The sequence below is a fragment of the Hermetia illucens genome, chromosome 3, assembly GCF_905115235.1.
Source record: "Hermetia illucens chromosome 3, iHerIll2.2.curated.20191125, whole genome shotgun sequence".
In the NCBI taxonomy this organism is placed as follows: domain Eukaryota; kingdom Metazoa; phylum Arthropoda; class Insecta; order Diptera; family Stratiomyidae; genus Hermetia; species Hermetia illucens.
Window position 1 is genome coordinate 128000856 of NC_051851.1, and position 23715 is coordinate 128024570.

Consider the following 23715-nt stretch of genomic DNA (forward strand, 5'->3'; position numbering starts at 1 on the left):
AAGACGCCCAAGGAGTGAAATATATATATGGTTGCCATTTACGCCATTTATGATGGGGTATAGCGCGTCAAACACATATACGCACCATCGTTCGCAATTATATGAGATGGGCTTCAGCTTCCGCCACGAATCCCTGAGATGCCTGCACTCCTACTCCTACCGCCGCATTTCCTTAGTGCATACGAGTGCCTACGTCAACGAACTTCTTCGTTTGGGATAGTACCAGACTAGCGTACTCCGATGATACGATGCATCTTTTGAGTAAGAGAGGGGGGGTCCCGTTTCATGTGCTACTCCCATATAGCAACAGAGAGAGAAGCACATCTTCTTCTTCAGCCTTTGTCCGGTTCAGTCGGGGTCGGCTCGTCGTGATCAATTTCGCCATTTGGCTGTATCGAATGCCTGATCTGGATGCAATCTCGAGGCCTTTAAATCCCCATCCAGCGTATCAAGCTACCGTTGTTTCGGACGGCCTTTTGGTGCTTTACCGACAACTTGTGCGACTTCGATGTTCATACCAATCTTGGCAAGTGAATTCTCGTTAACGCGAATTGCGTGACCATACCATCGAAGATGTCTCTCTTGCAATTTTTCGACGATCGGTGCCACCCCATAACAATCACGGATATCCTCATTTCGGATGCGACCAAAACGTGTCACGCCACTTGTCCAACGTAACATCTTCGTCCCCATTACCACAAGACACCGTTCATTGTCTTTTATAGTCAGCCAACGCTTAGAACCATAGAGGGCGACAGAATGACATTGCGATTAATTTCAGATTTGTGACGTTTGTTGATATGTTCACCAAGAACACCAGTTGTGGAACACCAATTCATCCAGGTTGCGTTAATGCGGGAAGAAATTTCATAACGCAGTTCTCCATTGGCTGATAGCATCGACCCGAGGTATTTAAATCGCTCAGTCCTGGGCAGGTCACCGCCGCTGACAGTGATTGTGCCTTTTTCATCGGAATCGGTCGTCAAAAATTCAGTCTAATTTAGATTCAGTCTGAAACCGTGTTGCATGAAGCGAGCAGGTTGCTCAAGATCATTTTTGCTATGAGATGCTAAGAAAACATCATCTGCATGAAGCAGTTTATAAGGCGCTGAACGTTGGATGTCCCGTGTGAAGATATCCATAACAAGAACAAAGAGGAGTGGTGAGAAGGCGCTTCTTTGATGAACACCAACAAAGATACGAAGCGGTTTTCATACGCTTGATTCACGGTTATTTCAACGATTTCGCGAATACGGTTATCAAAAATCTTCATGGTATGGGAAAGTAACCGTATCGGACGGTAATTTGAACATTCTTTCCCATATTGGAACGGTCGTACTTTCTTGTCAGTCAGATGGTGTTCTATCTTTCTGAATAGCCACAACTCAGATGCGATGTCGTCAGGTCCTGTGGCTTTCCCCGATTTCATTCGTTTTATTGCCTCCTCGACTTCAGTTGCGGTGACAAGTGGAACTGCTCGAAATGTCGGCAATAATTGTGAAGGTAGATGATGAGCAAATTCTTCAGTTGAAATCTGCTCGCAGTATTCTCCCTCCTTTGGTAAGCAAAGTACCGTTCTCGATATCCTGTGTGCGTTCGTTACGGCTCTCTCTCGCCATCCCGAGGATCCAGTTTATCGTAAAGATTTTTGTAATGCTCCGCTCGGGTGACAGCAAATGCTTTCTTTGCTTCCCGGTTGGCATTCTTATAAATTTGCCAATTGGCGAGTGTTTTATCGTCGAGAAATTTGTGGTAGAGGCGTTTCTTTTCACGGACCTTCATTTCAACATAGTCATTCGAAAGCCAAGTATCTCGGTTGAAGTACCGCTTACCTGGCTTGATGACCCCGAGGGTTGCAGAAGCCGCTTTGTGAATCGTCTTTCATTTGGTTCCACGATTCTTCCACATTCGTAATGGTTGGTAATCGCGTAAGTGGGATCATTTCTTCTTTCCACCATTTAATGCGCCAGTGCGTTCCTCACGCTGTTCTATCGGTGGCCTAATTCGCATCAAAGGCCGATGTAGAGGTGCGATGGTCTCATAGGGAACGGCTTTGTAATCAGTGACGATGGTAAAATGGCGGCGTTTTATGAGAATATAATCGATTTACGTTTTACTGATCCCACTATAAAATGTGGGAAGATGAGACAACCGTTTGATGAACCATGTATTCATAAGTAAAAGGTCATGGATGTCCGCATTGCGCTCTCCGAACCCCTTTCCCCACGGCACCTGTTATCGTCTGCCTTTTCACCCACATGACCATTAAGGTCGCCGGCAATGATAATGTAGTCGTCACCAGGTACTTTTCAAGTCTTTTCATCGAGAAGTTGCTAGAAGGCATCATTCTCGGCATGAGGTCGACATGTCTGTGGTGCGTACGCGGTGAAGAAGTAAATAGTCCGCTCAGCTGATATAATGGTGAGCTTCATCAGCCGATCATCAAATCATTGGACTTCTTTAATGGCATCACGGAAACCCTCTGAGATGACAATGCCAACACCATAACCATTTTTACCGCGTTCGCGTTCAATGTCGAAGCTTTTGCCACGAGACCAACGGATTTCTTGCAGAGCGCAGATATCAATGCGCCTTTTCCAAAGGGCTCTTGCGAGCTCCTCGGTCTTTCCAGTTAGGGTGCCAACATTTAGCGTACAGACGCATATTTCTTTTGTTCAGATTAACTTGCTTACGTCCTGACGTCGTCTATGCGACAAGAACCCTTGGCCATTTCTGGACAGGACCGGGGCCCGTCCTGCCACGTCGAATGAGGTGGACGCGCTAGAATTTTTCCGAGGCTAATGACATTGTATGGATTTTCTTGGTCGGCCTGTCGCGGGACCTGTTACCAACGATATAAGCTGGACAGACAAATTGATTGACGCTTTCGATGCTCTACCCATTAATGCACTTCTCCACTATATCGGAAGTTTCCGTATGTGCATAGCACTGTACAACTGTGATGCTCCTTAACCTGGACCGGAATCTTGCAATCAGAAGTCTCTCAGAAACCGGCTCTCAGTTCAAGATAGGGCGCCTTGCGGTAACCGTCAGGAACAATCCGATACCAGATTCGCGACTACTACTACTCGGCTTTCCAGGCAGGAATTGCCGAAAGAGGGAGAGAAATACTCCCCAGAGTGCCACAACTTACCTCGCTTAGGCCCAGAATGTACAGCTTATATCGTTGGAATTCTCGCTCGAGCTGGGGAAAGCGGCCATTCTGAAGACCCTCGCTACCATTATCGAGGAGCATGTGCACATTTCAGAAGCCAATCATAGCCTGTTTTCGAAAGCCAAAGGTCGTAGTAGACGGAAGGTCAGTGCCTATCCGAGGCGTTGTTGACGTTTCGGTAGCAATAAAGTTTCAAAAGGTTACTAACCCACATATTTCTATCCTTTTTAGTCGATTCTTACAACAAGCAAGTGAATGTATTCTTAAGGTCCACCTCACAGGCCAAGGACTGAACAGGTTGTTACAATTTTTCGAATTAATTATTTAAAAAAACTACAAACATTTCAGGACTTATTATGAACCAAAAGAAACACAAGCAGAAGTAATGAATTTGAGATACAGCAAAGACTTCTACCATATCTATCACGAACTACGAACGGTACGCGCAGGTGATAAGAAAAATTGGAAAGTAGTTCAGAAAGAAAAATCCCTCAAATTAGGAAAGGTAGTGATGAGACATAAGACTGGTGCGAATAATACGTAAGACCTAAGTGCAGCTCGGTAACTGAAAAAACAAATCGCAGACAATTAAAGGTAATTAAACTGCAGGCCGGAGATGATAATGTCAAAACTCTGTCATATTATGTTATTAAAAAAATTGGACTATTCTCAATTTTCAGATTAGAAGGAATTGAGCATATATTTTAATCATACAGGATATCAAGTATTTATCCTGAAAGAATTTAAAAAAAAAAAATATTGTTAACAGCCTCAGTTCGGAGGAGGTTTAGCGTTTCAAGACGGTCATCCCGGGTGTCGGAGCCGCGGAATCGAATTTTTTTTTTTGGTATCAATTGTATCTAGATATAGTGTAGAATATATGGGCAAAGTGATTTTTTGATATTCGGAGTCGTTCGGAAATTATAGTGTTAAACATGTGATAAGTCACATGCTAGATTTATGTCGATCGCCGTAATAAAGCTCGTATTTATCGGTCCGAATCACGTTCGAATGACTTCGCTAAAAGGAGAAAAATTGAAGCCAAGGCCGTGCATGTGTTTCTCCAAGAAACCTAACGTTTACGGACTAGGTATAGCAGATTAATGGTCAGTTAAGGTTTTATGGCTAAAAATTGCATTCTACTTTTTAAATGCGTTTTCCTCAAAACCGCATGTTGAAAATCGGCTGCCATCATAGCCCAAAATCTATCCAACCAGATTCTTTGAAATTTTCATGACTTATTCAGAAAATATTTCTACGGTCTGGAAATAAGGATAATTGAGATTCATTCAGTAGTTTTTTTTTTATTTATTGAAGAAGCCGTGAAAAAACACAAACATTCAAACATTCACAAAAAAAGTTTAACAAGGCACCAAAAATTTAGCTTTTGTTATTTTTTAATAATCGTAGTTTGCGAACTGTAGTTAAGTCTGTACGTTACAATGCCGTTTACGTTTTTTCTTTAAGATGATCGCAGCTCTGTGCTCTCTATTTCAATAACGAACTATGTGATCGGGCTAGAAAAATTATTATGCACGCCCAAGATATTAATCAATCTATGGTGAAATTCGTATCTGCAACTTTCTCCAGTTCTACACAAAAACTTTCTAAAAAAAAAGCCAAAAAACGGCCCTCACACGGGATGACCCCCTTAATTTGTAGGTGTAACGTGGCTACAATGTTTGTCCTAAATTCTGGCAAATACAGTTGAAATATCAGCTCAGTTGCAAATACGCATTGAAGTATTTGAAAGATGCATCCACGAGCCCCATATTTATTGCGAGGATTGCCATAATAATAAAGGGCTATGGAGAAAGTGAGGAGTTGGAAAGGTTAAGGAGGAACCCTCTACCAGCGACTTTGATATTCTCTTCTGATAGCTAGAGCACTTAACTCACGCAGAATCAGATCAGTATTCTCAGTTAATTAAGTCTTGTCCCAGGATTCAGTGATAAGCAACCAAGAGCAGCACCAGATTAATGAATTGTATGAGTTCAAAAGAGAATAGCGAAACCAGCTCGAAAACATCCAAGTCTTCAGATACCGTTTAGTCCTCTACTAAGACGTTAGCAGTGAGACTTATAAGATGCAAGTACGAATCAGCAATTGCTTATTAACAATACCCAGGACACCATCATCAAGCGGAATAACAAGGTAGGATTTATCGGTAGAGACAATATCGGTACAAACTAGAAGGTGTAAAGGGAGCTGCATTGAAAATACATTTCGACAGCAAGTAAATGTCATATCAAGCGAGACTCGCAACTGGAAGGCAAAAGAAATGCAATGTAAAAAAGAAGGCAAAAGAAATGCAGTGTAAAAAAAAAACACCTAGCTCCAAAAATCAGTCCCTATGGCCTCATATAGGGTTGATGTTATTACCTGGCAATGTGCATCGGCTTCTCCACGACTTTTCTCTATTGATGTGCAATAGGAAGACCCATTCGCCGTCCCTCTTCCTCCTCAGCAGAAACAATAAACTGATTGACCCCCTCAATATTAATATTAATGCGAATAGGGAAAGTAGGAGAGCGAATAGTTCCGATTAGCTTAGTAAATTGAATTCTCCAACTCCTGCAGTCAAGGCAGCAGGGCTGATCTAATCGGTACGCATGCGCTTCCTGAGTATCGTGACGCCATACTTTTCTACCACTTACTGGGAAAGATGTGAGATTCTCGGAATTTACGACTAAGTGGAAGCAGCAACACCGTACCACTTACTGTAGAGCCTGAAATTAGTAGTTCCGCAAAGAGAACATCAAAGCCGACAGGTTCGCTCCGAATTAGCGTTGGAGATAATTTTGTTTCTGCTTGAAGGGGTAGTCCGAATCCGCTTGTTAGCGGTTTGCCACATCATCTACAAGCGGTGAAACCTCACCAGATGTTATATGATTTAGAATCGTTACGAATTACTCTTTTCACCTCTGCTGTACCATATATAGCATCCATCGCTTCGCAGTACGTGCATCATTTCGTTTTCTTTGTCCTATCGGTACACTACAGTATTACAGTAAATTTTAGGAGGTAATATGGTATTACGCTCGTCCGTGATTATCACCCTGACTCAGGTACTTATTCACAGCTGAGTCGACTGGTATCTGATATCCAGTCATGATTCACATCCTTCTACCACCGGTAAGATTTGAACAACCTAGCGCTCTAACCACTGAGCCATCTGGATATTCCATTATACATATATATATATGGTTACCATTTGTGCCTTGATGGGGTAAAGCACGTCTCTACTGTACTGTCTCTACTACATGGCATAGCCAGCAATACAACTGGCGCCACTGCTTAATGTGTAGCTTAGCCACTGCCACTTTCACCTTCCAATCACAACGCATACGGGTGCTAAGCCTCTGCGCTGAAGAATTTCTTCGTTTGAAATCATATCAGGCCAGTGGATAATAAGATGCAGCTGCTTAACGAAGGCTTGGAGCTTTTGAGTAACAGTGGAGGTCACTTTCCATGTCCAACTCCCATAGAGAAACACACAAGGAACACTAGCAGAGAACAGTTTCAATTTGATTTTGATGCTAAGGTAACTGCATTTCCAGATTTCAGTCAAAGCAGCTAAACCGGATCTAGCGCTGTTAATGCGTCGGGCAACATCCATTTCGGTGTCACCGTCGGCAGAAACTACCAATTAATGCAAATCGGGAGAATGCGATGACCCGCCAGACTGAGAAATCTGGCTTCGTTGGTATTTATCTTCAGTCCAATTCTATTTGCACCTCTTTCTAAATCCAGAGCCATTTCACCAAGGTCCATGACCAGGTGAGAGACCAAACAGATTCATCAGCGTATTCGTGGTATTTGAGGAAAGATGCCATCGTCCATTAAACTGCTCCACGTCCTCCGGGCAAGTCAGCATAAAGAACGTCAGCAACAACAAGAAGAAATAATAACGGTAACCCAACTCAACGCAACCCAGGTGGATTTCGCTTTGAACCCCAATCCTTTGAGATTTTACCTCAGTGCACCAAGTAACATGTTGTGCCATAATATGCGGCTCTGATAATAACTATTACTTTCTCCCGAATGCCTCTCCTGCGCAGAGCACGTCCGATACACTCTCTGTTTACGCAATCAAAACCTTTGTCGAAATCGATGAAGATGTTCGAAAGTGGTTCGTAGACAGTTGATGTGTTCGATTCAGGAGGATCCAGAACGGAAACCAGCCTGATGTCTGCCGATCAAGCTTTCGAGATCTTCTTGAATTCATTCCAGAATTATTTTGTCCATGACCTTTATAAAGGCGGGGAGCAAGCACATACCCTTATAATTGTCACACTCGAAACGGGTGCACTTATTTGGAATCTTAACGATCGTTCCCTTCTTCCTCCATCTGGGAATGGACGCGGCAGATCTATAGAAACTGCAGGTCCAACGGTAAATAACTATCCGTCAAGCTAAGCGGTTTTATTCCCTTTGGGTGCATTGATGGCCGAATTAATTTCTCTTCTGCTTGAGGGCACAGTCCGTATCCGCATATTACAGTGACTAGCCATTTCACCAACAAGAAGTGGAACCTCACCGGATGTGATACGATAAAGAACTATCGTGAATTGTTCTTTCCACCGATCAGTCGATCATCATCGTGGACGCCCGTTGACGTCCTTCACATTATCACCTTACATCGTAAGATTTACAACCACATGCAAGCTCTTTCGTGATGGCGATCTGTCGAATCTTTCGCTTTCCTAACCAGCGAAAGAACAAAGTCTCCCTTATCACGGTGTACACAAGGCTGAACTTCTCGGGATTTCACTTGGTGTCGGAGTTCGAGCTTGTCACATCCGCCATCACTCGCAGCGGTCAAAACGGCCTTCAACTCCTTCTGTTCATAGATCCGCTTCCAGGATTCCGTAGTCAGCCAGATCTTATGGCGTCCCTTTGAGATGAAGCCGACGACCTGTGTAGCATCCAAGAAAAGAGCATTTTTAATGGCAGCCCAATGCTTATCGATATTCTCAGGCAAGTTATTCAGTATATTTGCGGCCTAATCAGCAAGACTGTTGAGCGACAGTTGATTCATACAAATGGTCGATTTGGAGCTTAGGGGGTCGAGGCTCTCCAACGCTGCGAGAAGTGGTGTGCGCAACACGCTAGCGAACGTAAGCGATCATCAGAGGGTGATCCCTTTCGAGGCCGATGTCAGAGCGTCTCTTGTTACGTACATCCAGAAGACAACTTCTAAATCTACTGCTGATCGCAAAGTGGTGCATCTGAGTACTCGTGCGGTGTCGATCAGTTAAAACCCAACTGACATTATGGCAAGCTCTGTGCTCGAACAATGTACCACCAATGATGAAGCGGAAGTTGCAGAAATCCACAAAGTCCCACCAAATCGTTACGGTCGTCAAAACCGTGTTGCCCCGTCATATGTCCAAGCAAGGTGCTGCCAGAGCCCACCTTAGCATTCAGACCACCCTTTACGAAAATAATATCACTTTTAACCCCCTCCCTAAATTGCTCGAACAAATCGCCCTTATCTACTACTTTGGAAGTCTCCGTTGGTGCGTAGCATTGAATAATTGTGATGCTCCTTAACCTGGATCGGAATCTTGCAGCGAGAAGTCTGTTAGAAGCCCCTAGGAAAAAAAGCGTGCGTTGCCGTAGCCATCAGAAGCAACCCGACACTACTGGCTACCACTTGGCTTTTCAGTGTACAGAAACACATTGCCATTTGTGTGGCAAGAAGGAATCTCACCATTTTCATTCGCTTATCTCCAGAATGTCTAGCTTATATCGTTGGGATTTTTGCTCAAATTGGAGAAAGCGAGCATTCTGAGGACCCTTACTACCGTCGTCGAGGATTGTTCGCACATTCTATAAACCAATAATCCAACCATAATCTGCTTTCGATAGCCAAGTCATAGCGGGAAGATCAGTCCATATCCGAGGCCATGGGAGATTTCGGTTTCCTAACTAAAGACTGGTTAGGCTGATTTTGACGAATGTGCGAGACCAGATAAAGCAACAGGATCAAGACAACGGGTTATACTATTATACATCGTTTTTAAATTGACCCTAGAAAAAGGAGCCAAATTGGTTAAATATGGAGGCGACCAGTTACACCAAGTGGTTCATCAACTTGTGCTCAATGTATGGGACAGCGAATCAATGCCTGACGATTGGCAACGAGGCATTATCTGTCTCATACATAAAAAGGGAGATATCACACAGTGCAGCAATTATAGAGGTATCACGTTGCTGAGTACCATCTATAAGATATTCTCCACTATCTTGCTAGGCCGGATAGCCCCATACGCCCAGAACATAATTGGCCCATACCAAAGAGGCTTCACTCCAGGCAAATCAGCGACAGATCAGATTTTCTCTCTGCGGCAAGCGATGGAAAAACTGTTCGAATATGGACAACAGTTGCACCATCTGTTCATCGACTTTAAAGCCGCCTATGATAGCATAGCTAGGGTAAAACTGTACACGGCCATGACAGATTTCGGTATCCCGACGAAATTAATAAGACTGACTAGGCTGACCAATGTGTGAGGCCAGATAAAAGCAGCAGGATCACTCTCAAGACCATTCGACGTCAACAACGGTCTACGACAAGGGGATGCCCTATCATGCGTCCTCTTTAACCTGGCCCTCGAGAAAGTGATGCGTGATGCTGAGGTAAATGCAAGAGGTACGATCCTCTTCAAGTCCACTCAATTACTGGCCTATGCTGACGATATCGACATCATGGGAAGAACCACCCGAGATGTACAAACTGCCTTCATCCAGATCGAGCAGGCGGCGCGAGATCTTGGGCTGCACATCAATGAAGGCAGGACAAAAACAACGTCAGCACCGAAGACGAATCAACCAACTACATCAAACCGCACTGGTCAAACACGAAGAAGAATAAGGATAGGATACAACAGAATAAGGATAGGATACAACTTTGAGACCGTTGACAATTTCTCCTATCTAGGATCGAAAATCACAACCGATAACAGCTACGATGATGAAATCTGCGCATGGTTGTTGTCAGCCAAGAGAGCCTGTTTCAGCTTGCAAAGACTGTTCCGCTCGAAACGTCTCACCATAGGGTCAAAGCTCTTACTGTACAAGACTATGATCTTGCCAGTCCTCATGTATTTCTCGGAAACTTGGGTTCTTAGCAAGAAAAATTGCGAACTCTTGGCCGAGTTCGAGAGAAGAATCCTCCGAAGAATTTTTGGCCCTCTTCATGAGGATGGACGATTCCATAGCCTACAAAATGACGAAATCTATGAGCGATACCATGACCGTCCGGTTGTGGATAAAATCCGGCTCAATAGGTTACAGTGGGCGGATCACTTAATCCGTATGGATGAGGATGATCCCACCCGGAAAGTCTATAAGGGCAATATCTATGGTAGAAAAAGAAGACGAGGCAGACCCTGCCTAAGATGGAGCGATGGCGTAAGTCAGGATGCCAGACAGCTTTTAGGGATATCGAATTGGTGGACCTCAGCGCAAAACCGGGATGTCTGGAGTTGCTTATTAAGGCCTAGACCAGATACCGGTTGTTGCACCGTTGATGATGATGATGATGGAAAAAGTGCTGATGTAAAAATGAGAGACACCATCCTCTTCAAGTCCATCCAACATTGTGGGGGAACAACCATCAAGTGGATGGGGACTTAGGATCCCGCAGATCCTAAACAACAACCTAGCTTTAGTCTAGCTTAGACTAAATCGACTGGCGTTTTAAGTCCAATATAACTCGCAACCTTGTCGTGTTTTTGCGATGATAAAAGGGAGCGTCTTTCCACCTGTTGGCACTTTCGGTCACGCTGCTCCCAGGGCAGAGGTGAGGCAGCGTCTGATGAGTTGCCTCTGCCCTGGACAAAACCGTCAGTCAAATTTTTGATTTTTTCGAACCAAAGATGTACAGTCTACCTTCACCCAAATCGAACAGGCCGCGATTGGCGCGAGATATTGGGCTGCATATTAATGAAGGCAACAAGAAATACATGGTGGAAACGTCAGCACCAAAAACTAAAGAAGTATCAGCTTCGAATGGCACTGGTCAAATGAGAACAATAAACAAACAACTTTGAGACCATCGATAATTTCTTCCATCTAGGGTCGAAAACTACAACGGATAACAGCGGTTCTTGGCTGCCAACAGAGCCTATTTCAGCTTTCAAAAACTGTTTCCAGTTATGTATTCCTCGGAGACTTCGAGTGAAGAATCCTGCGAGGATTGCCCCTACATGAGAATGGACGATTCTATAGCCTATATAACGACGAAATTTATGCGTGGTACCATGACTGCCTGGTTGTGAAGAGAATCCGGTTGAAAAGGTTGCGGTGGGCGGGTCACTCAATTCGCATGAGTGAGGATAAGGCTATAAGGGCAATATTTATGATTGAAAAAAACGACGTCGCCAGGACGCCAGACAGCTTTTAGGGATGTTGAAGTCATGGACCTCGGTTCAAAACGGGATGGCTGGAATTCCTTACTAAGGCAAGGCTAGACCGTACGCCATTGTTGACGAAATGGCAACAGGGCATGAAAGAGGTTGCCACCATTGCTTCATGGTTCTAAGCATTCGTTAACGTTTATCCTCACCCGTTTGTCCGCTGGCTCGAGGCAAACACGAACGAAAAGCTTCGTTGTCGTACGGATCAAGTTAGAAGTCAGAACTGGCATGAGGTATGTTAGGCTAAGAAAACTCCATTGCCCGGAACGCCATGTAATGGATATCGCTATCTTAGCGTGCTCACCTTAGAAAAACCTAGTTCAGAACAGGGGACGAGTGTAGGCTTCTCAGAAAAACATAGAAGGGCTAAACCACGTTCCATAAAATCCGCAACTATGACGTGCTGTGCCCTATTCAGGCGACAATGGCAACCATATACCTATCATGCAGTATATTCTTTCATATCAGTAAATGGCAACCTCCCATACTGGATCTAGAAAGCCAAAGGAATCAAGTGGTCGAACTAAACCGCCTTGACTGTGTATTTATGCTAATAGGACTAGAACAAGAGCACTCCCCGGAACTTTGCAAGGACGCCACTATGCTCGTTCTCACCAATTCAAAACAATAGGAAGATTGAATATTTCCTGAAGACAGTAACGATAAACAAATAGAGGGCAAGAAGCAACCCCCACTACTATTACAAATGGGATAGTTAGCGATAATTTTCATAATATATGATCTACTGAAACTCCTTTGGTTCTGTTATTTTCAAAGCAAACGTAAAAAGAACACTGAATTGCAGAAGGGATAGAGCCGGACTGACTAAGAAACTCTTCTTCTAAGAAAAGCAAGAGAAATAACTCGGGCCATGAAAATTTGAAATAATGATTTTATACCAACAGAAATCAGTTCATATGATCCGAAAAAAGAAATAAATTTTCAACTTACAGGCATGTTATACATTCCCCGGTAACTGGATCACATGGGCCGCCACTGCAGGAACAAGGAAGACATTGTGATCCGATAACCATTGGATCCCCATAGTATCCATCGTCACATCTGCGTTAATTCCATTTGGAAAAAGAAAAATCATTTAACAAATCATTCGAAAGGGATTGTAATAAAGCATTCATAACATGCACTTACTGTTCACAATGATCGCCTATGTAACCATCAGGACACTGGGTACAAACATAGTCTTCGTCACTATCCAGTTCGTACTGATTCGTATCTAAACTAAGTCTTTTCAGCTGACAACTTGGTGAGAAGTTGTTGCTTTCTTCAAGACGTGGACAGGCGCATCGTTTACAATCTGAAGAAGTTCCATGCATAGCGTTTCCGTAATATCCCATCTTGCAACGTTCACACCTTGAATTGACAGAAAAATCATATACATTACATTAATCTAATCACAGGGCTGCTGTTAACATCTTACGTTTCTCCAAATGTATTATGGGTACATTCCCCACATTGGCCACTTTCCAAGTCGCAAGAGGCAGAATGGCCATTACAGCCGCACGGAATGCATTTTCCAATCAGCTCATGGGTCGTTGAATTTTCATAAATTCGAACATATCCAAAGGTGCATGTCTCACATGACAGCCCCGAGTATCCGGGAGGACACTGACATTCTTCCACCAGGCTCCACTCATGCTCCTCAATTTCACTGCCTGCATATAACGTTGCGCGTTCAAGTATGCTTTCGACTTGGTCCGTATGATATGTTCCCCGTATCATGACAGTTTCTACATCACTTAAAACTGACATGAACTGCATCCGAGTGACGGGATCGCCTCGATATTCCGTTCGCCGAAGACGAGTGACGATATCTTTAACGGTTTTTGGTACATGGTACCAACCTTTTTCGGTTAAAGGAATCCTTATGGTCGCACCATATTCCTGGAATTCTTCATCTGCGTAGGCAATTTTGGCTCCGTTTTTTCCGATGAGAATAATGTTCGGACCAGATGTGGGTTTTCCGCTAGTATCTCCACGAATGACCACCCAGCTGGCCTGTACCACAAGCGACGATCCGTAGCTTTCCAAACGGTTTCCTGCATAGCTTTTCGGAGCAAGCCAATATACTGCTTCCACGTCAGGCATTTCGTACATTCCAAAAACCAAATTTCCGGTGTCATTATCTCTCGTAGGATAGGCTACAATAGTTTTGGTGATATCGGTGACTTTCCATGCATCCAATGTTTCGAAGGAAGTCATCTCCATTTCGTAACTCCTACAAGTAACGGCAACTCCTGAGCAAAAGCATTTCAGGCAACCATCAGGATTTTCAGCTCGTAATCCAAAATATCCAGGAGCACAGGTCGAGCAGGTCTCATCCTCCACGTAGAGTTTGCATTCGCAGGGGTCGTCACATTCACCGCCTGGGACTGTCCCTCGACTGTCACAAGTGCAACCAACACAATCGCTACCTTTAAATCCTGGCAAGCATTCATCGCACCGTAGCCCTGAAAAACCTTCTCGGCAAACACACACTCCGCTCTCAGGATCACATTCGCCTGTCGAGCCGGTGGAGTTGCATTCACACTTCACACAAGGTTCACTCGAGTCTAGCATAGTGTTGGGTGGTCTATAGTAACCTGACATGCATTTTTCACAGTGCTCGCCTGTCGTGAAGTGCTGAAAAATATTCCAAGTTGAGTCACACGGTATGTGGTACATTCATATGAAACTTACTGTACAGTTTTGGCATACTCCTCCCATTACTGATGAAGAATTATCGAAAAAGCATGTGTTGGCGAATCCGTTACACTAGAAACCAACCAGATTTATTTGAAGGATTTATGGATAGTTGAGTGTGAACTTACCTCGCATTGCTTGCATATGTTTTCTTCCCTCAGCGTACCTTGGCGAAATGGTTGGTCATTGTACAACGGGCAGCAATGGTCACAGTACTGTCCACATGTATTATGCAAGCAAACGCATTGTTGCATTATTTCGCCGTCTGCATTCTCTAATTCTATAGTCTTGGATGCATGACCATTGCAATTCAATCTTCCACTCACCCTAACCAATTTCACTGAATAAAAGCTTCGTTTCTTCAGCGAATCAGCGTCTAACAGCCACCCTACGCTGTTATCCGAATTCGCTGTTGAGTGCATCCCTTGGAATCGGATTCGAATAAACCGCGCTGTTATAAATTGCATGAGTTCTTCTGACTGATCAGTGGCTCCTGGGCGATTTTTGAGCAACGATATGTGGACTTCACCATTTTCTAAGGGCATTGGCTTAGAGAATTGTGTGGTGCAGATAACTTCGGTGTCAAATTGGAAAACATATTTTCCGGTTTGTCCAGGAATCCCGTAGCGACGGCGGCAATCAACATCACTTATGCCAAAGTATTGCCATGGTTCGTATGTAATGTTATCCATTGATCGCTCAAGGATCCAAGATGCCGGTCGTGGTGAAATAGCAGCTTTCAGCATAATGAAAAATACCTGATATACCTGCAAAATAAGGAAAAGATTATTGTTGTATAGAGTGTTCGGAGAATGATCTATTATGTGGCTGTGGAGGATGATCTATTATGCAAGTTAGCTATTGTCCCCAGTTTTTGTCAGTCCTTCAGCAATCAGTAGATCAGTTAACTTTATTATTACCTATGGAAATGCAGGAATTGCCGTCTCTTCAATGACATGACTATTGCTGACAAATATCGGGTTGCAAATCTGCATGATTTCGCTCGCAAATAACAAAATGCCCATCGCTCCCTTTGATTTCGGTATGAAACGCGAATCAGGCCTTTCGACGATGCATTGACACTGCGCTCCGAGAACTGTAGTTTTCCTTTGCATATCCAGATGATATTCTGGTAGCATCAATGCAATTAACTTTTTTTGGAACAATATCAGGGAGTCCTGAGTTCGCCATCCACTTGATCGCTGTCAGGAGCATATGGAAATAAACTTTCTTTCTAAGGCCACGGACCCCTCTGTTCTGGGCTAGAAACCAAAAATTCAAGAAATAAACAACTTGAAGTTTCGTCCAGGGAAGAGGCGACTCATCAGACACTGCCTGGGAGCAGCATCACCGAAATGATCCGTCGGATCAGAGGGGTCTGTGGACCAAAGATCGAGAAAGGAAGTTTTTTTCCATATGGTCCTGCCCGTCATCAAGTGAATGGCGTCCTCCCAATGTCGTTAAAAAAAAGTAGATTAGTCTTGGCCGGCTTAGACCTGAACCTATAGGTGGATATATAAGGGGGGCAAACAAGCCCCAGTAGCCACTTCGGTCACGCTGCTCCCAGGGCAGAGGTAGAAGCAGCTTTTGATCAGTTGCCTCTGCCCTGGATGAAACCGTCGTCTATCAATACAGCATTACCAAGACATTCACGCCAACGTCGCCAAATGCATCTTCAAGGTATCAACCGGTACCCTGGCTAAAATACTCTGAGTTTAGTTTATTGGGGAGAGCCGCAGTTCCGAGCACTCAGGCCATTGTTAGGCCCATTGTGCTATCCCCATAAATGGCCTATTCAATGGCTTCCCGCCTACAGCGTTCACAGGCTTTAGCGAATCTGAGAACTTTCTTCAGAGACAGAGAGTGTGCAGATTCTTCATTGAAGAAAATCTTGCCAAGGAGTCTTCGTCTGAGATCTGACGAGGCCGGGCAGCTGCATAAAAAGTGCAGGGCGGTCTCCTCCTGCTCCTTTCATTGGCTGCACATAGCCAAAACCACCACTCCAGCCTTTTCCATATGGTAGTTTAAGGAGCCCAAGAGTCCAAATTTATCCACTCGGTTGCGTGAATGCTTGTAATTGCACCCTTCAGAGTAGAATTGACAGTAGGTGGTCGGATTCCAAGAACTGGTTCTGGCCGCACCATTGTGGATCCAGACCATCGGCGAGCCAGTGTGTCAGCCTCCTCATTACCAGCGATGTTAGGGTGCCCCGGCACCCACATCAGGAGTGTTTCGTTCTCGGCCAAGTTTTAGCATCGCCTGATGACAACTCCACACCAACTGGCTTGATATGTCGTTGCTGTTTAGTACTGATAATGCCGCCCGACTGTCGGAAGAGATTCGAATGGTGCGACCTCTCCACTTTTGTCGCAGACATTCTTCTGCTGCCAATAAAATGTCGGGGTCGGGCCAGTTCTATAATCGGATTCCCCGAGAATACCCTTGGGCCCGATCCGCCCTTCATGTCTGACCCGTCGGTAAAGATTATTAGGTCTGTAATCTGAAAAGACTCATGGCCATTTATCGACCATTCTTCTCTTTCAGTGATTACGACAGTGTGTCTTTTCAAAGACGAATCTGGAAACCATATGATGGTCGGCATCAGAGCTACCGGATGTTTGCCAAGGAATTTCCAGATAGTCGCATGACCGTGTGATTGGCCGTCTTTCCACGCCCCAATGGTATCGAGTCTATATGCATTATTGGCTGCTTTCCGTTTCACCTCCATGTGAATGGGGGGTAAATTTAGGATAGCTGCAGTCGGCGTAGTACTCATTGCTCCAGTAATACTTAGACAACCAAGCCTCTGAATCTGCGTTAGCAGCTCCCTGCTGTTAGCAAAGTTCAGTCTCGCCCATCAGACGATGCATGCATACATCAAAATGGGTTTTATTATGGATGTACACATCCAGTGTATCCGTTTTGGTGAAAGTTCCCAGGTCTTACCCTCCTACAGTACCCGAGCAATCTGCAGGATTTATGATATTCTTCCTGGATATGGTGCTTCCACGTTACTTTGGAGTCGAAATGTATTGTTAGTGCCAGCTGGATTTCCGCTCCTGCTAAGGTGGGTAACGTATAGCTACCCCACCTGACGTTCCTTGTGAACATAACTAGTTCAGTATTCCTAGCGTTCACCGTGAGTCCGTTGCGGAGGCACCAACTGTGGATTTCATGCAGAGTTTCATTCAAGCAGTCACATACTGTGTCTGCAAACCTGCCGGTAATTATTACGACTAGGTCGTTTGCAAATGCTTGCGTGAAGACTTTTTGTCCTCCAGGAACCACAGCAGGGTATCCATTACTAAGAGCCATAACAGTGGAGAAAGAACCCCTGCCTGTGGGCAGCCCTTAAGACATCCTGCTCCAATAGACTTCTGGCCGACCGATATGTGGATTTTTCTCCACTCTAGCATGTGAAGGATCCAACTGATTAGCAGTGATTCGATTCCATGCTGTCTTGCCGTATCACAAATTGCCGTGAATGAGGCATAATTGAATGCGCCTAGACCTATTCTTTTTCGGATATCCCCTTTTCAATTTTTGCCGTAAGCTCATGGAGTGCTGTCTCCGTGGATTTGCCTTTCTGGTAGGCCATAGGTGTTGCCTATGGTAAAGTGGCCACTTAGGAATGTGTGTATCCCTCACGAACCGATTTACTAGTCTTTCTAGTCCTTTTAGTAGAAAAGACGTTAGATTGATCGGTTGGAAACTTTTTGCGTCTGTGTAGGCGGGTTTGCCTGGTTTGGGAATAAATATCCCCTTTACATCGCGCCAGTTAATTGGAATATAAACGTGTGCTAGGCATGCGCGTAGACCCTGGGCATCCATTCCCTCTGTTACTAGCGCAGGAATAATGCCATCCGGACTTGTAGACTTGTGTCTATGGAACGAGTTAAATGCTTATTTGACTCGCTCCAGTGATACTACTTTGCATACCAGATTCCAGTCTCTCGGTTGAGGGCTGTAAGTACCTGCTGGCCCCGAGATTAGATTTTGGATGCTGCCTGGGAAGTGCACTTCAAGTGTTCTGTCAACATAAATAATTCAGTTTCTGGCTACGTTCTTTAAACAGAATCCGCTTCAGCTTTGAGGTTGCCTCAAGACAGTTAGTCTCTTCGCAAAAACGTCTCCATGCTGATGGTTTAGCCGATCTTATGCTCTTCTTTAGAGCCTTTTGTGCCTCTTTATAGCGATTCCAGCTAACGTCTGAATCATAATTCAGAGCACGATTGAGGAGCATCCTTGCCGTTCTCCTCTGTTTTGCCAAAACCGAGTTCCACTATGGTGTTTTACCCTTCTTTAGCATCTTGAGTAGACAGTTTTCTTCGAAAGCTTCTTTCATGCTAGTTGTTATCATCTGGGCTGTCTTCTCAATTCCACCAATGGATTTGATGCGCTTCCCAGGGATCGTGACTGGGGCGCTCAATTCTATTTTATACATCACCCAATCTGTCTTCCGCGGATTCCGAAATGGGTGGAGGTGGATCCATGCCCATTGCGAAATCAATGCGTCTGTGTATGATATTAATATGATACTTAGGGATTTTAACAGTTAAGTAGGGACGGAGCCCGTATTCAAGCGATACGTTAGCTTACATAAAAATACAATAGATAGCGAACTGCGGATTATTCAATTAGCAATGTCAGACGAAATAGTTTTTGGAAGTACCTGGTTTGCGCGGGAAGCGGCTCACAAACAAACGTGGGACTCTCCAAACGGGGCCACTTCCAATCAAATTGACCATGTGTTGATTGAACGCCGCCACCTTTCAGTCTTGATGAATGTCAGAACATACAAGGGGGCCAATATAGACTCGGAGCACTTTCTCGTTGACATGATGTTCCGAGCTCGAATAACAACACCACCCAGAATCTCCGCTAACAAACAGGTAAAAGTTAACACTGGAGTCATCCACAACACAGCCCTCCGCAACACTTGTAAGGGGGAAATGGATTCCGCAATAATCGCAGTCAATAGAGATCCTGGAGATCAACAAATGATTTTCACAATCACCTGAAGAACATTATGATAAATACGGCCACAAACATACTTGACCCCAACCGCAAAAGGAGTCGAAACGGTTGGTTTGACGATCAATGTAAGCTAGCAACGGGGCGGAGGAACACCGCATACCGAGTCATGTTGCATTCTCAAAGGACGCGAGCACGTGCAGAGACTTATCACGAATTTCGGCGAGCGAAGAAGCAACTTCACAGACGGAAAAAGGAAGCCTAGGAGAGCCAACGGGTCTGTGAACTCAAAAAGTACAGAAAGTAACCGCACGAGGCGCGGTAGCTTTACTAACAAATCAGCAGGATTAAGCCTTATACACCTGCTGCTGATGATGCTCTTTCTGCCGAAACAAAGAGGGAAATCTGATTTCCGACCCAATTTGCATATTTGAGCGATGGGACAAATGCTGCCACCACCAAGCATGGAAGAAACAGTCCGTGCAATACGTCGGCTTAAAAATCGTAAGTCGCCAGGAGTCGATGGAATTCCACCCGAATTGGTAAAATATGGAGGCGAACTTATGTTCAAAGTGTGTGACAGCGGATCAATGCCTGACGACTGGCAATGAGACATTATCTGTCCCATACATAAAAGAGGAGATATCACGTAATCCTGCAATTATAGAAGCATTACCTTGCTGAGTACCATCTACAAGATGTTCTCAGTTGTCTTGCTAGGTCGGATAGAACCATGCACCCAGAACATCATTGGCCCATCCAAAGAGGCTTCAGTCCAGGCTCATCAGCAACAGATCAGTTTTTCTCTCTGCGTCAAGCGATGGAAAATCTATGGGAATATGGAGATTAATTGCACCATCTTTTCATCGACTTTAAAGCCGCCTATGATAGCATAACCAGGGTAAAACCACACACGGCCATAAGAGATTTCTGTATCCCGACGAAATTAATAAGACTGACTAGGCTGACTGACCCTGATCAATGTGCGAGGCTAAATAAAAGCAACAGGATCACTCTCGAAGCCATTCGACATCAACAATGGTCTAAGACAAGAGGATGCCCTATCCGTAATCCGTGATGCTGAGGTAAATGCGAGATGTACGATCCTTCTTAAGTCCTCCCAACTACTAGCCTATGCTAACGATATCAACATCAGATCGAGCAGGCGGAACGAGATATTGGACTGCACATTAATGAAGGCAAGATGAAGTACATAGTGGCATCGTCAGCGCCAAAACCAAAAGAACGAACAACATCGAATAGAATTGGTCAAACGAAAACAATGAAGATAGGAGAATACAACTTTGGGACCGTTGATAATTTCTCCTACCTAGGGTCGAAAATCACAATCGATAACAGTTACGACGATGAAATCCCCGCAAGGTTGTTGGCAGCCAACAGAGCTCATTTCAGCTTACAAAAACTGTTCCGCTCGAAACTTCTCACCATAGGGTCAAAGCTCTTACTGTACGACACAATGATCTTCCCAGTCTTCATGTATTCCTCGTAGACTTGGGTTCTTAGCAAGAACATTTTCAATCTCTTGGGCGCGTTCGAGAGAAGAATCCTCCAAAAAATTGTTGGCCCCCTACATGAGATGAAATCTATGAGCGATATTATGACCGGCAGGTTGTGGATCAAATCCGGCTCAATAGGTTACGGTGGGCGGATCACTTAATCCATATGGATGAGGAAATTCCAGCCCGAAAAGTCTAAAGGGTAATATCTATGGTAGAAAAAGAAGACGAGGCAGACCCTGCCTAAGATATAACGATGGCGTAGGCCAGGACGCCAGGCAGCTTTTAGGGATATCGACTTGGCAGCGCAAGATCAGGATATCTGGAGTTCCTTATTAAGGTAGGCCTAGACCGGATACCGGTTGTTGCGCCGATGATTTCGAAAGAAAAGAAATGATCTCACTTGGGGTCATCAAACCTGGCAAGTGGTTCATAAAAGGTGATACTTGGTTCGTGAGAAGAAGCAACTCTTATCATAAGTTTTCCGCAAAAAAAAAAGACGATGGGGACAATTTTATATAACAGCGAGCCGCGACCCAACGAAAGCGATCGCTGTCATCCGAGCAGTCCAGAATCAAGATCTTTACGATAAACTAAATACTCAAGGCGACGAGAAAGATCTGCATCCACTTGTCGCAGATTTGTTGAGGAATTGAAGAGCTAATGAAATCAGAGAACGCAACAGGACCTGGTGGCGTCGCAGCTGAGCTCGAGAAAGTGCACAAGCCCCAACCCCCGGGCTGGGAGGATTCTTCAATTGTATCTATTGATTTCCACCTTTTAAAAAAATATCTAATGAAAAAGCTAGAAAAAAAATTCAATTTCGCGCAATTTTTACCACTTTTCACGGTACTAGTGCCACTGAATCTTCAGAGTATGCTGCCCAGAATTGAAAGCATAATTTAAAACAAAGGTGAATCGACAAAATCGCCCATTTCAATAAATGTATTACCTTTTAATCCTTTTACTTCACAGTTCAAAAGGCAAAACAACAGCATTTTCTTAGTGTTCATAATGGATGGCACCGCACTGCAACTAAACTTGAAGTTTACGGAATATTGAATAAAGTCGAAATAAGTAGAATCTTAAAGAAAGTCCTCTAACGTAGCTCCCTTCACCAAAGCAAAAAAGACTTATTAGTGATATGCAAGGAACCAACTTGCAAGGCAATCATAAACATCATCATTTTCAGGACAATTATTTATCCACGCTAGCACTCGACTGCCGAGCTTTTCTTGGAATTGGCGGCAAAAGAAGAAAGAAAGAATTTAACATAATTTTCGGTTTGTAATTACTTAGAAATTGCAAATATCATAATTACCCACTCTTTATTCACCAGACTGACGAATTTACTTTGATTTTTTGATGGAAATACAAAAATTCTTTAGGTTTTTTGTAGAAAAACCGGAATTCACTCCAACACCAACTACAGCGGACAACAGAAAAGGCGGAAATAACCCGAGCTTTCTTCATAATCTTACGAATCCAGCTTTTTAGTACAACTATTCATGATCCGAACCTAAAATCGGTACGATTCGTTCGAATTCCAAAGGAAACTTGAATTGGTCGAAAAGACTTTTTCTAGTGTGGCTACAAACCAAGTAGAAAAAGATACATATTTAGCCCTTTCTCTGACAAAGGTTTTCATACCGGATAAACTAAACCTGCCCAGAAGATGGCGCAGCAGATAGTAAAGTGAAAATCGGAGGAAGTGTCGACTCCGCGCAAAAAATGAAGGAAGTACGCAATATCTTGCCGCTTTGACTTTAGATAATCCACGTTCTAGAGCGATCCGTCTTGCGAATATGGAGTTTTTATACCACTCCGCGTATTCTGAAGGGGAGCGGTGATGCAGAAGTCGTGATCGCGTGATCCGTGCGCATATTTCAGAGGTACCAAGTTTGGATTAGTTTGACAGATGTAATTCATTTAGCGCTTGAAGTTCTCGATTTCCGCTTGCAATTCTTCTTGAGTCTTTCGTGTTGATAAGTGAAAAAATCAGTGGAGCAGAGGAGGCAAAACATTTGTAAGACGCAATTAATGTTCGAAGGAAAATAACAACCGAAGATACTTAATAGAAGGTAAGTGCTCTATATTCATGCATTTTAAAATCTTTTCACGAAGTAGATAGTACAGTATGCGCCCGTTATAAAAGGTAAATTAAATGTTCGGAAGGAATTAGAAATATTGGCACTACTGAAGCATGATGAGTTACTAATAGGTTGCTTGCTGAAAAAAGGAGTGTATGATGTGACGATTGTTCAAAGCTGGAATCATATATAAAGAATTGCAATTGCGGCCTTCCGCATTGAGCGCAAAAATTCAAAATTCTCTAAATCTTCCCATCACGATACGTCGGTCTCCGTCTAGGCAGTAAGCGAGAATTCCATCCACACCTTCATCGCCGAAAAACATTTTTTATAAATGTTCAAACACAAAAATATTTCACATTTGAACGCCTTTCACACCCAGATTTGAACTGTCGGTACCGCCTGACTATCCAACAAGCGGCCGAATAGAATGTGGACTATTTAGATGTAACTGACAGGCCGGATTGTGTATGGCCGTGTGGCGTGTCGGACGCACGCAAGTGTGAATCGTGGTAACCATGACATCGAAAAACAATTTTTGACAGCGCAAATTGTTCTTCGGTGTCAGTCGGAATTTGAGACGGCTCCAGGGGAGAGAGAGGTCACTCCTCACTAATAAATTTTAAAATATCAATTATCATCACGTCTGCCTCGCCTTCTTTTTCTACCATAGATATTGCCCTTATAGACTTTCCGGACTGAATCATCATCATCCACACGGATTAAGTGACCCCCCACCGCAATCTGTTGAACCGGATTTTATCCACAACCTGACGGTCATGGTATCGCATATAGATTTCGTCGTTATGTGGGCTACGGAATCGTCCATCCTC

At 44.0% G+C, this 23715-nt stretch overlaps 1 protein-coding gene across 2 annotated transcripts in view; it reads right to left on the reverse strand.

The window, feature by feature from the left end:
* The window catches only part of LOC119653202 (laminin subunit alpha-1), a 375238-nt gene that overhangs the window by 254983 nt on the left and 96540 nt on the right, over positions 1-23715 (reverse strand). For both annotated transcript variants that reach the window (XM_038057770.1, XM_038057772.1), the window contains exons 3-7: positions 14430-15068; positions 14299-14373; positions 13040-14241; positions 12751-12972; positions 12553-12663 (exon numbers count right to left, since the gene is read on the reverse strand). In XM_038057770.1, the coding sequence (XP_037913698.1) occupies positions 12553-12663; positions 12751-12972; positions 13040-14241; positions 14299-14373; positions 14430-15068 (2249 nt within the window). The remainder of the gene's footprint in view (positions 1-12552; positions 12664-12750; positions 12973-13039; positions 14242-14298; positions 14374-14429; positions 15069-23715) is intronic.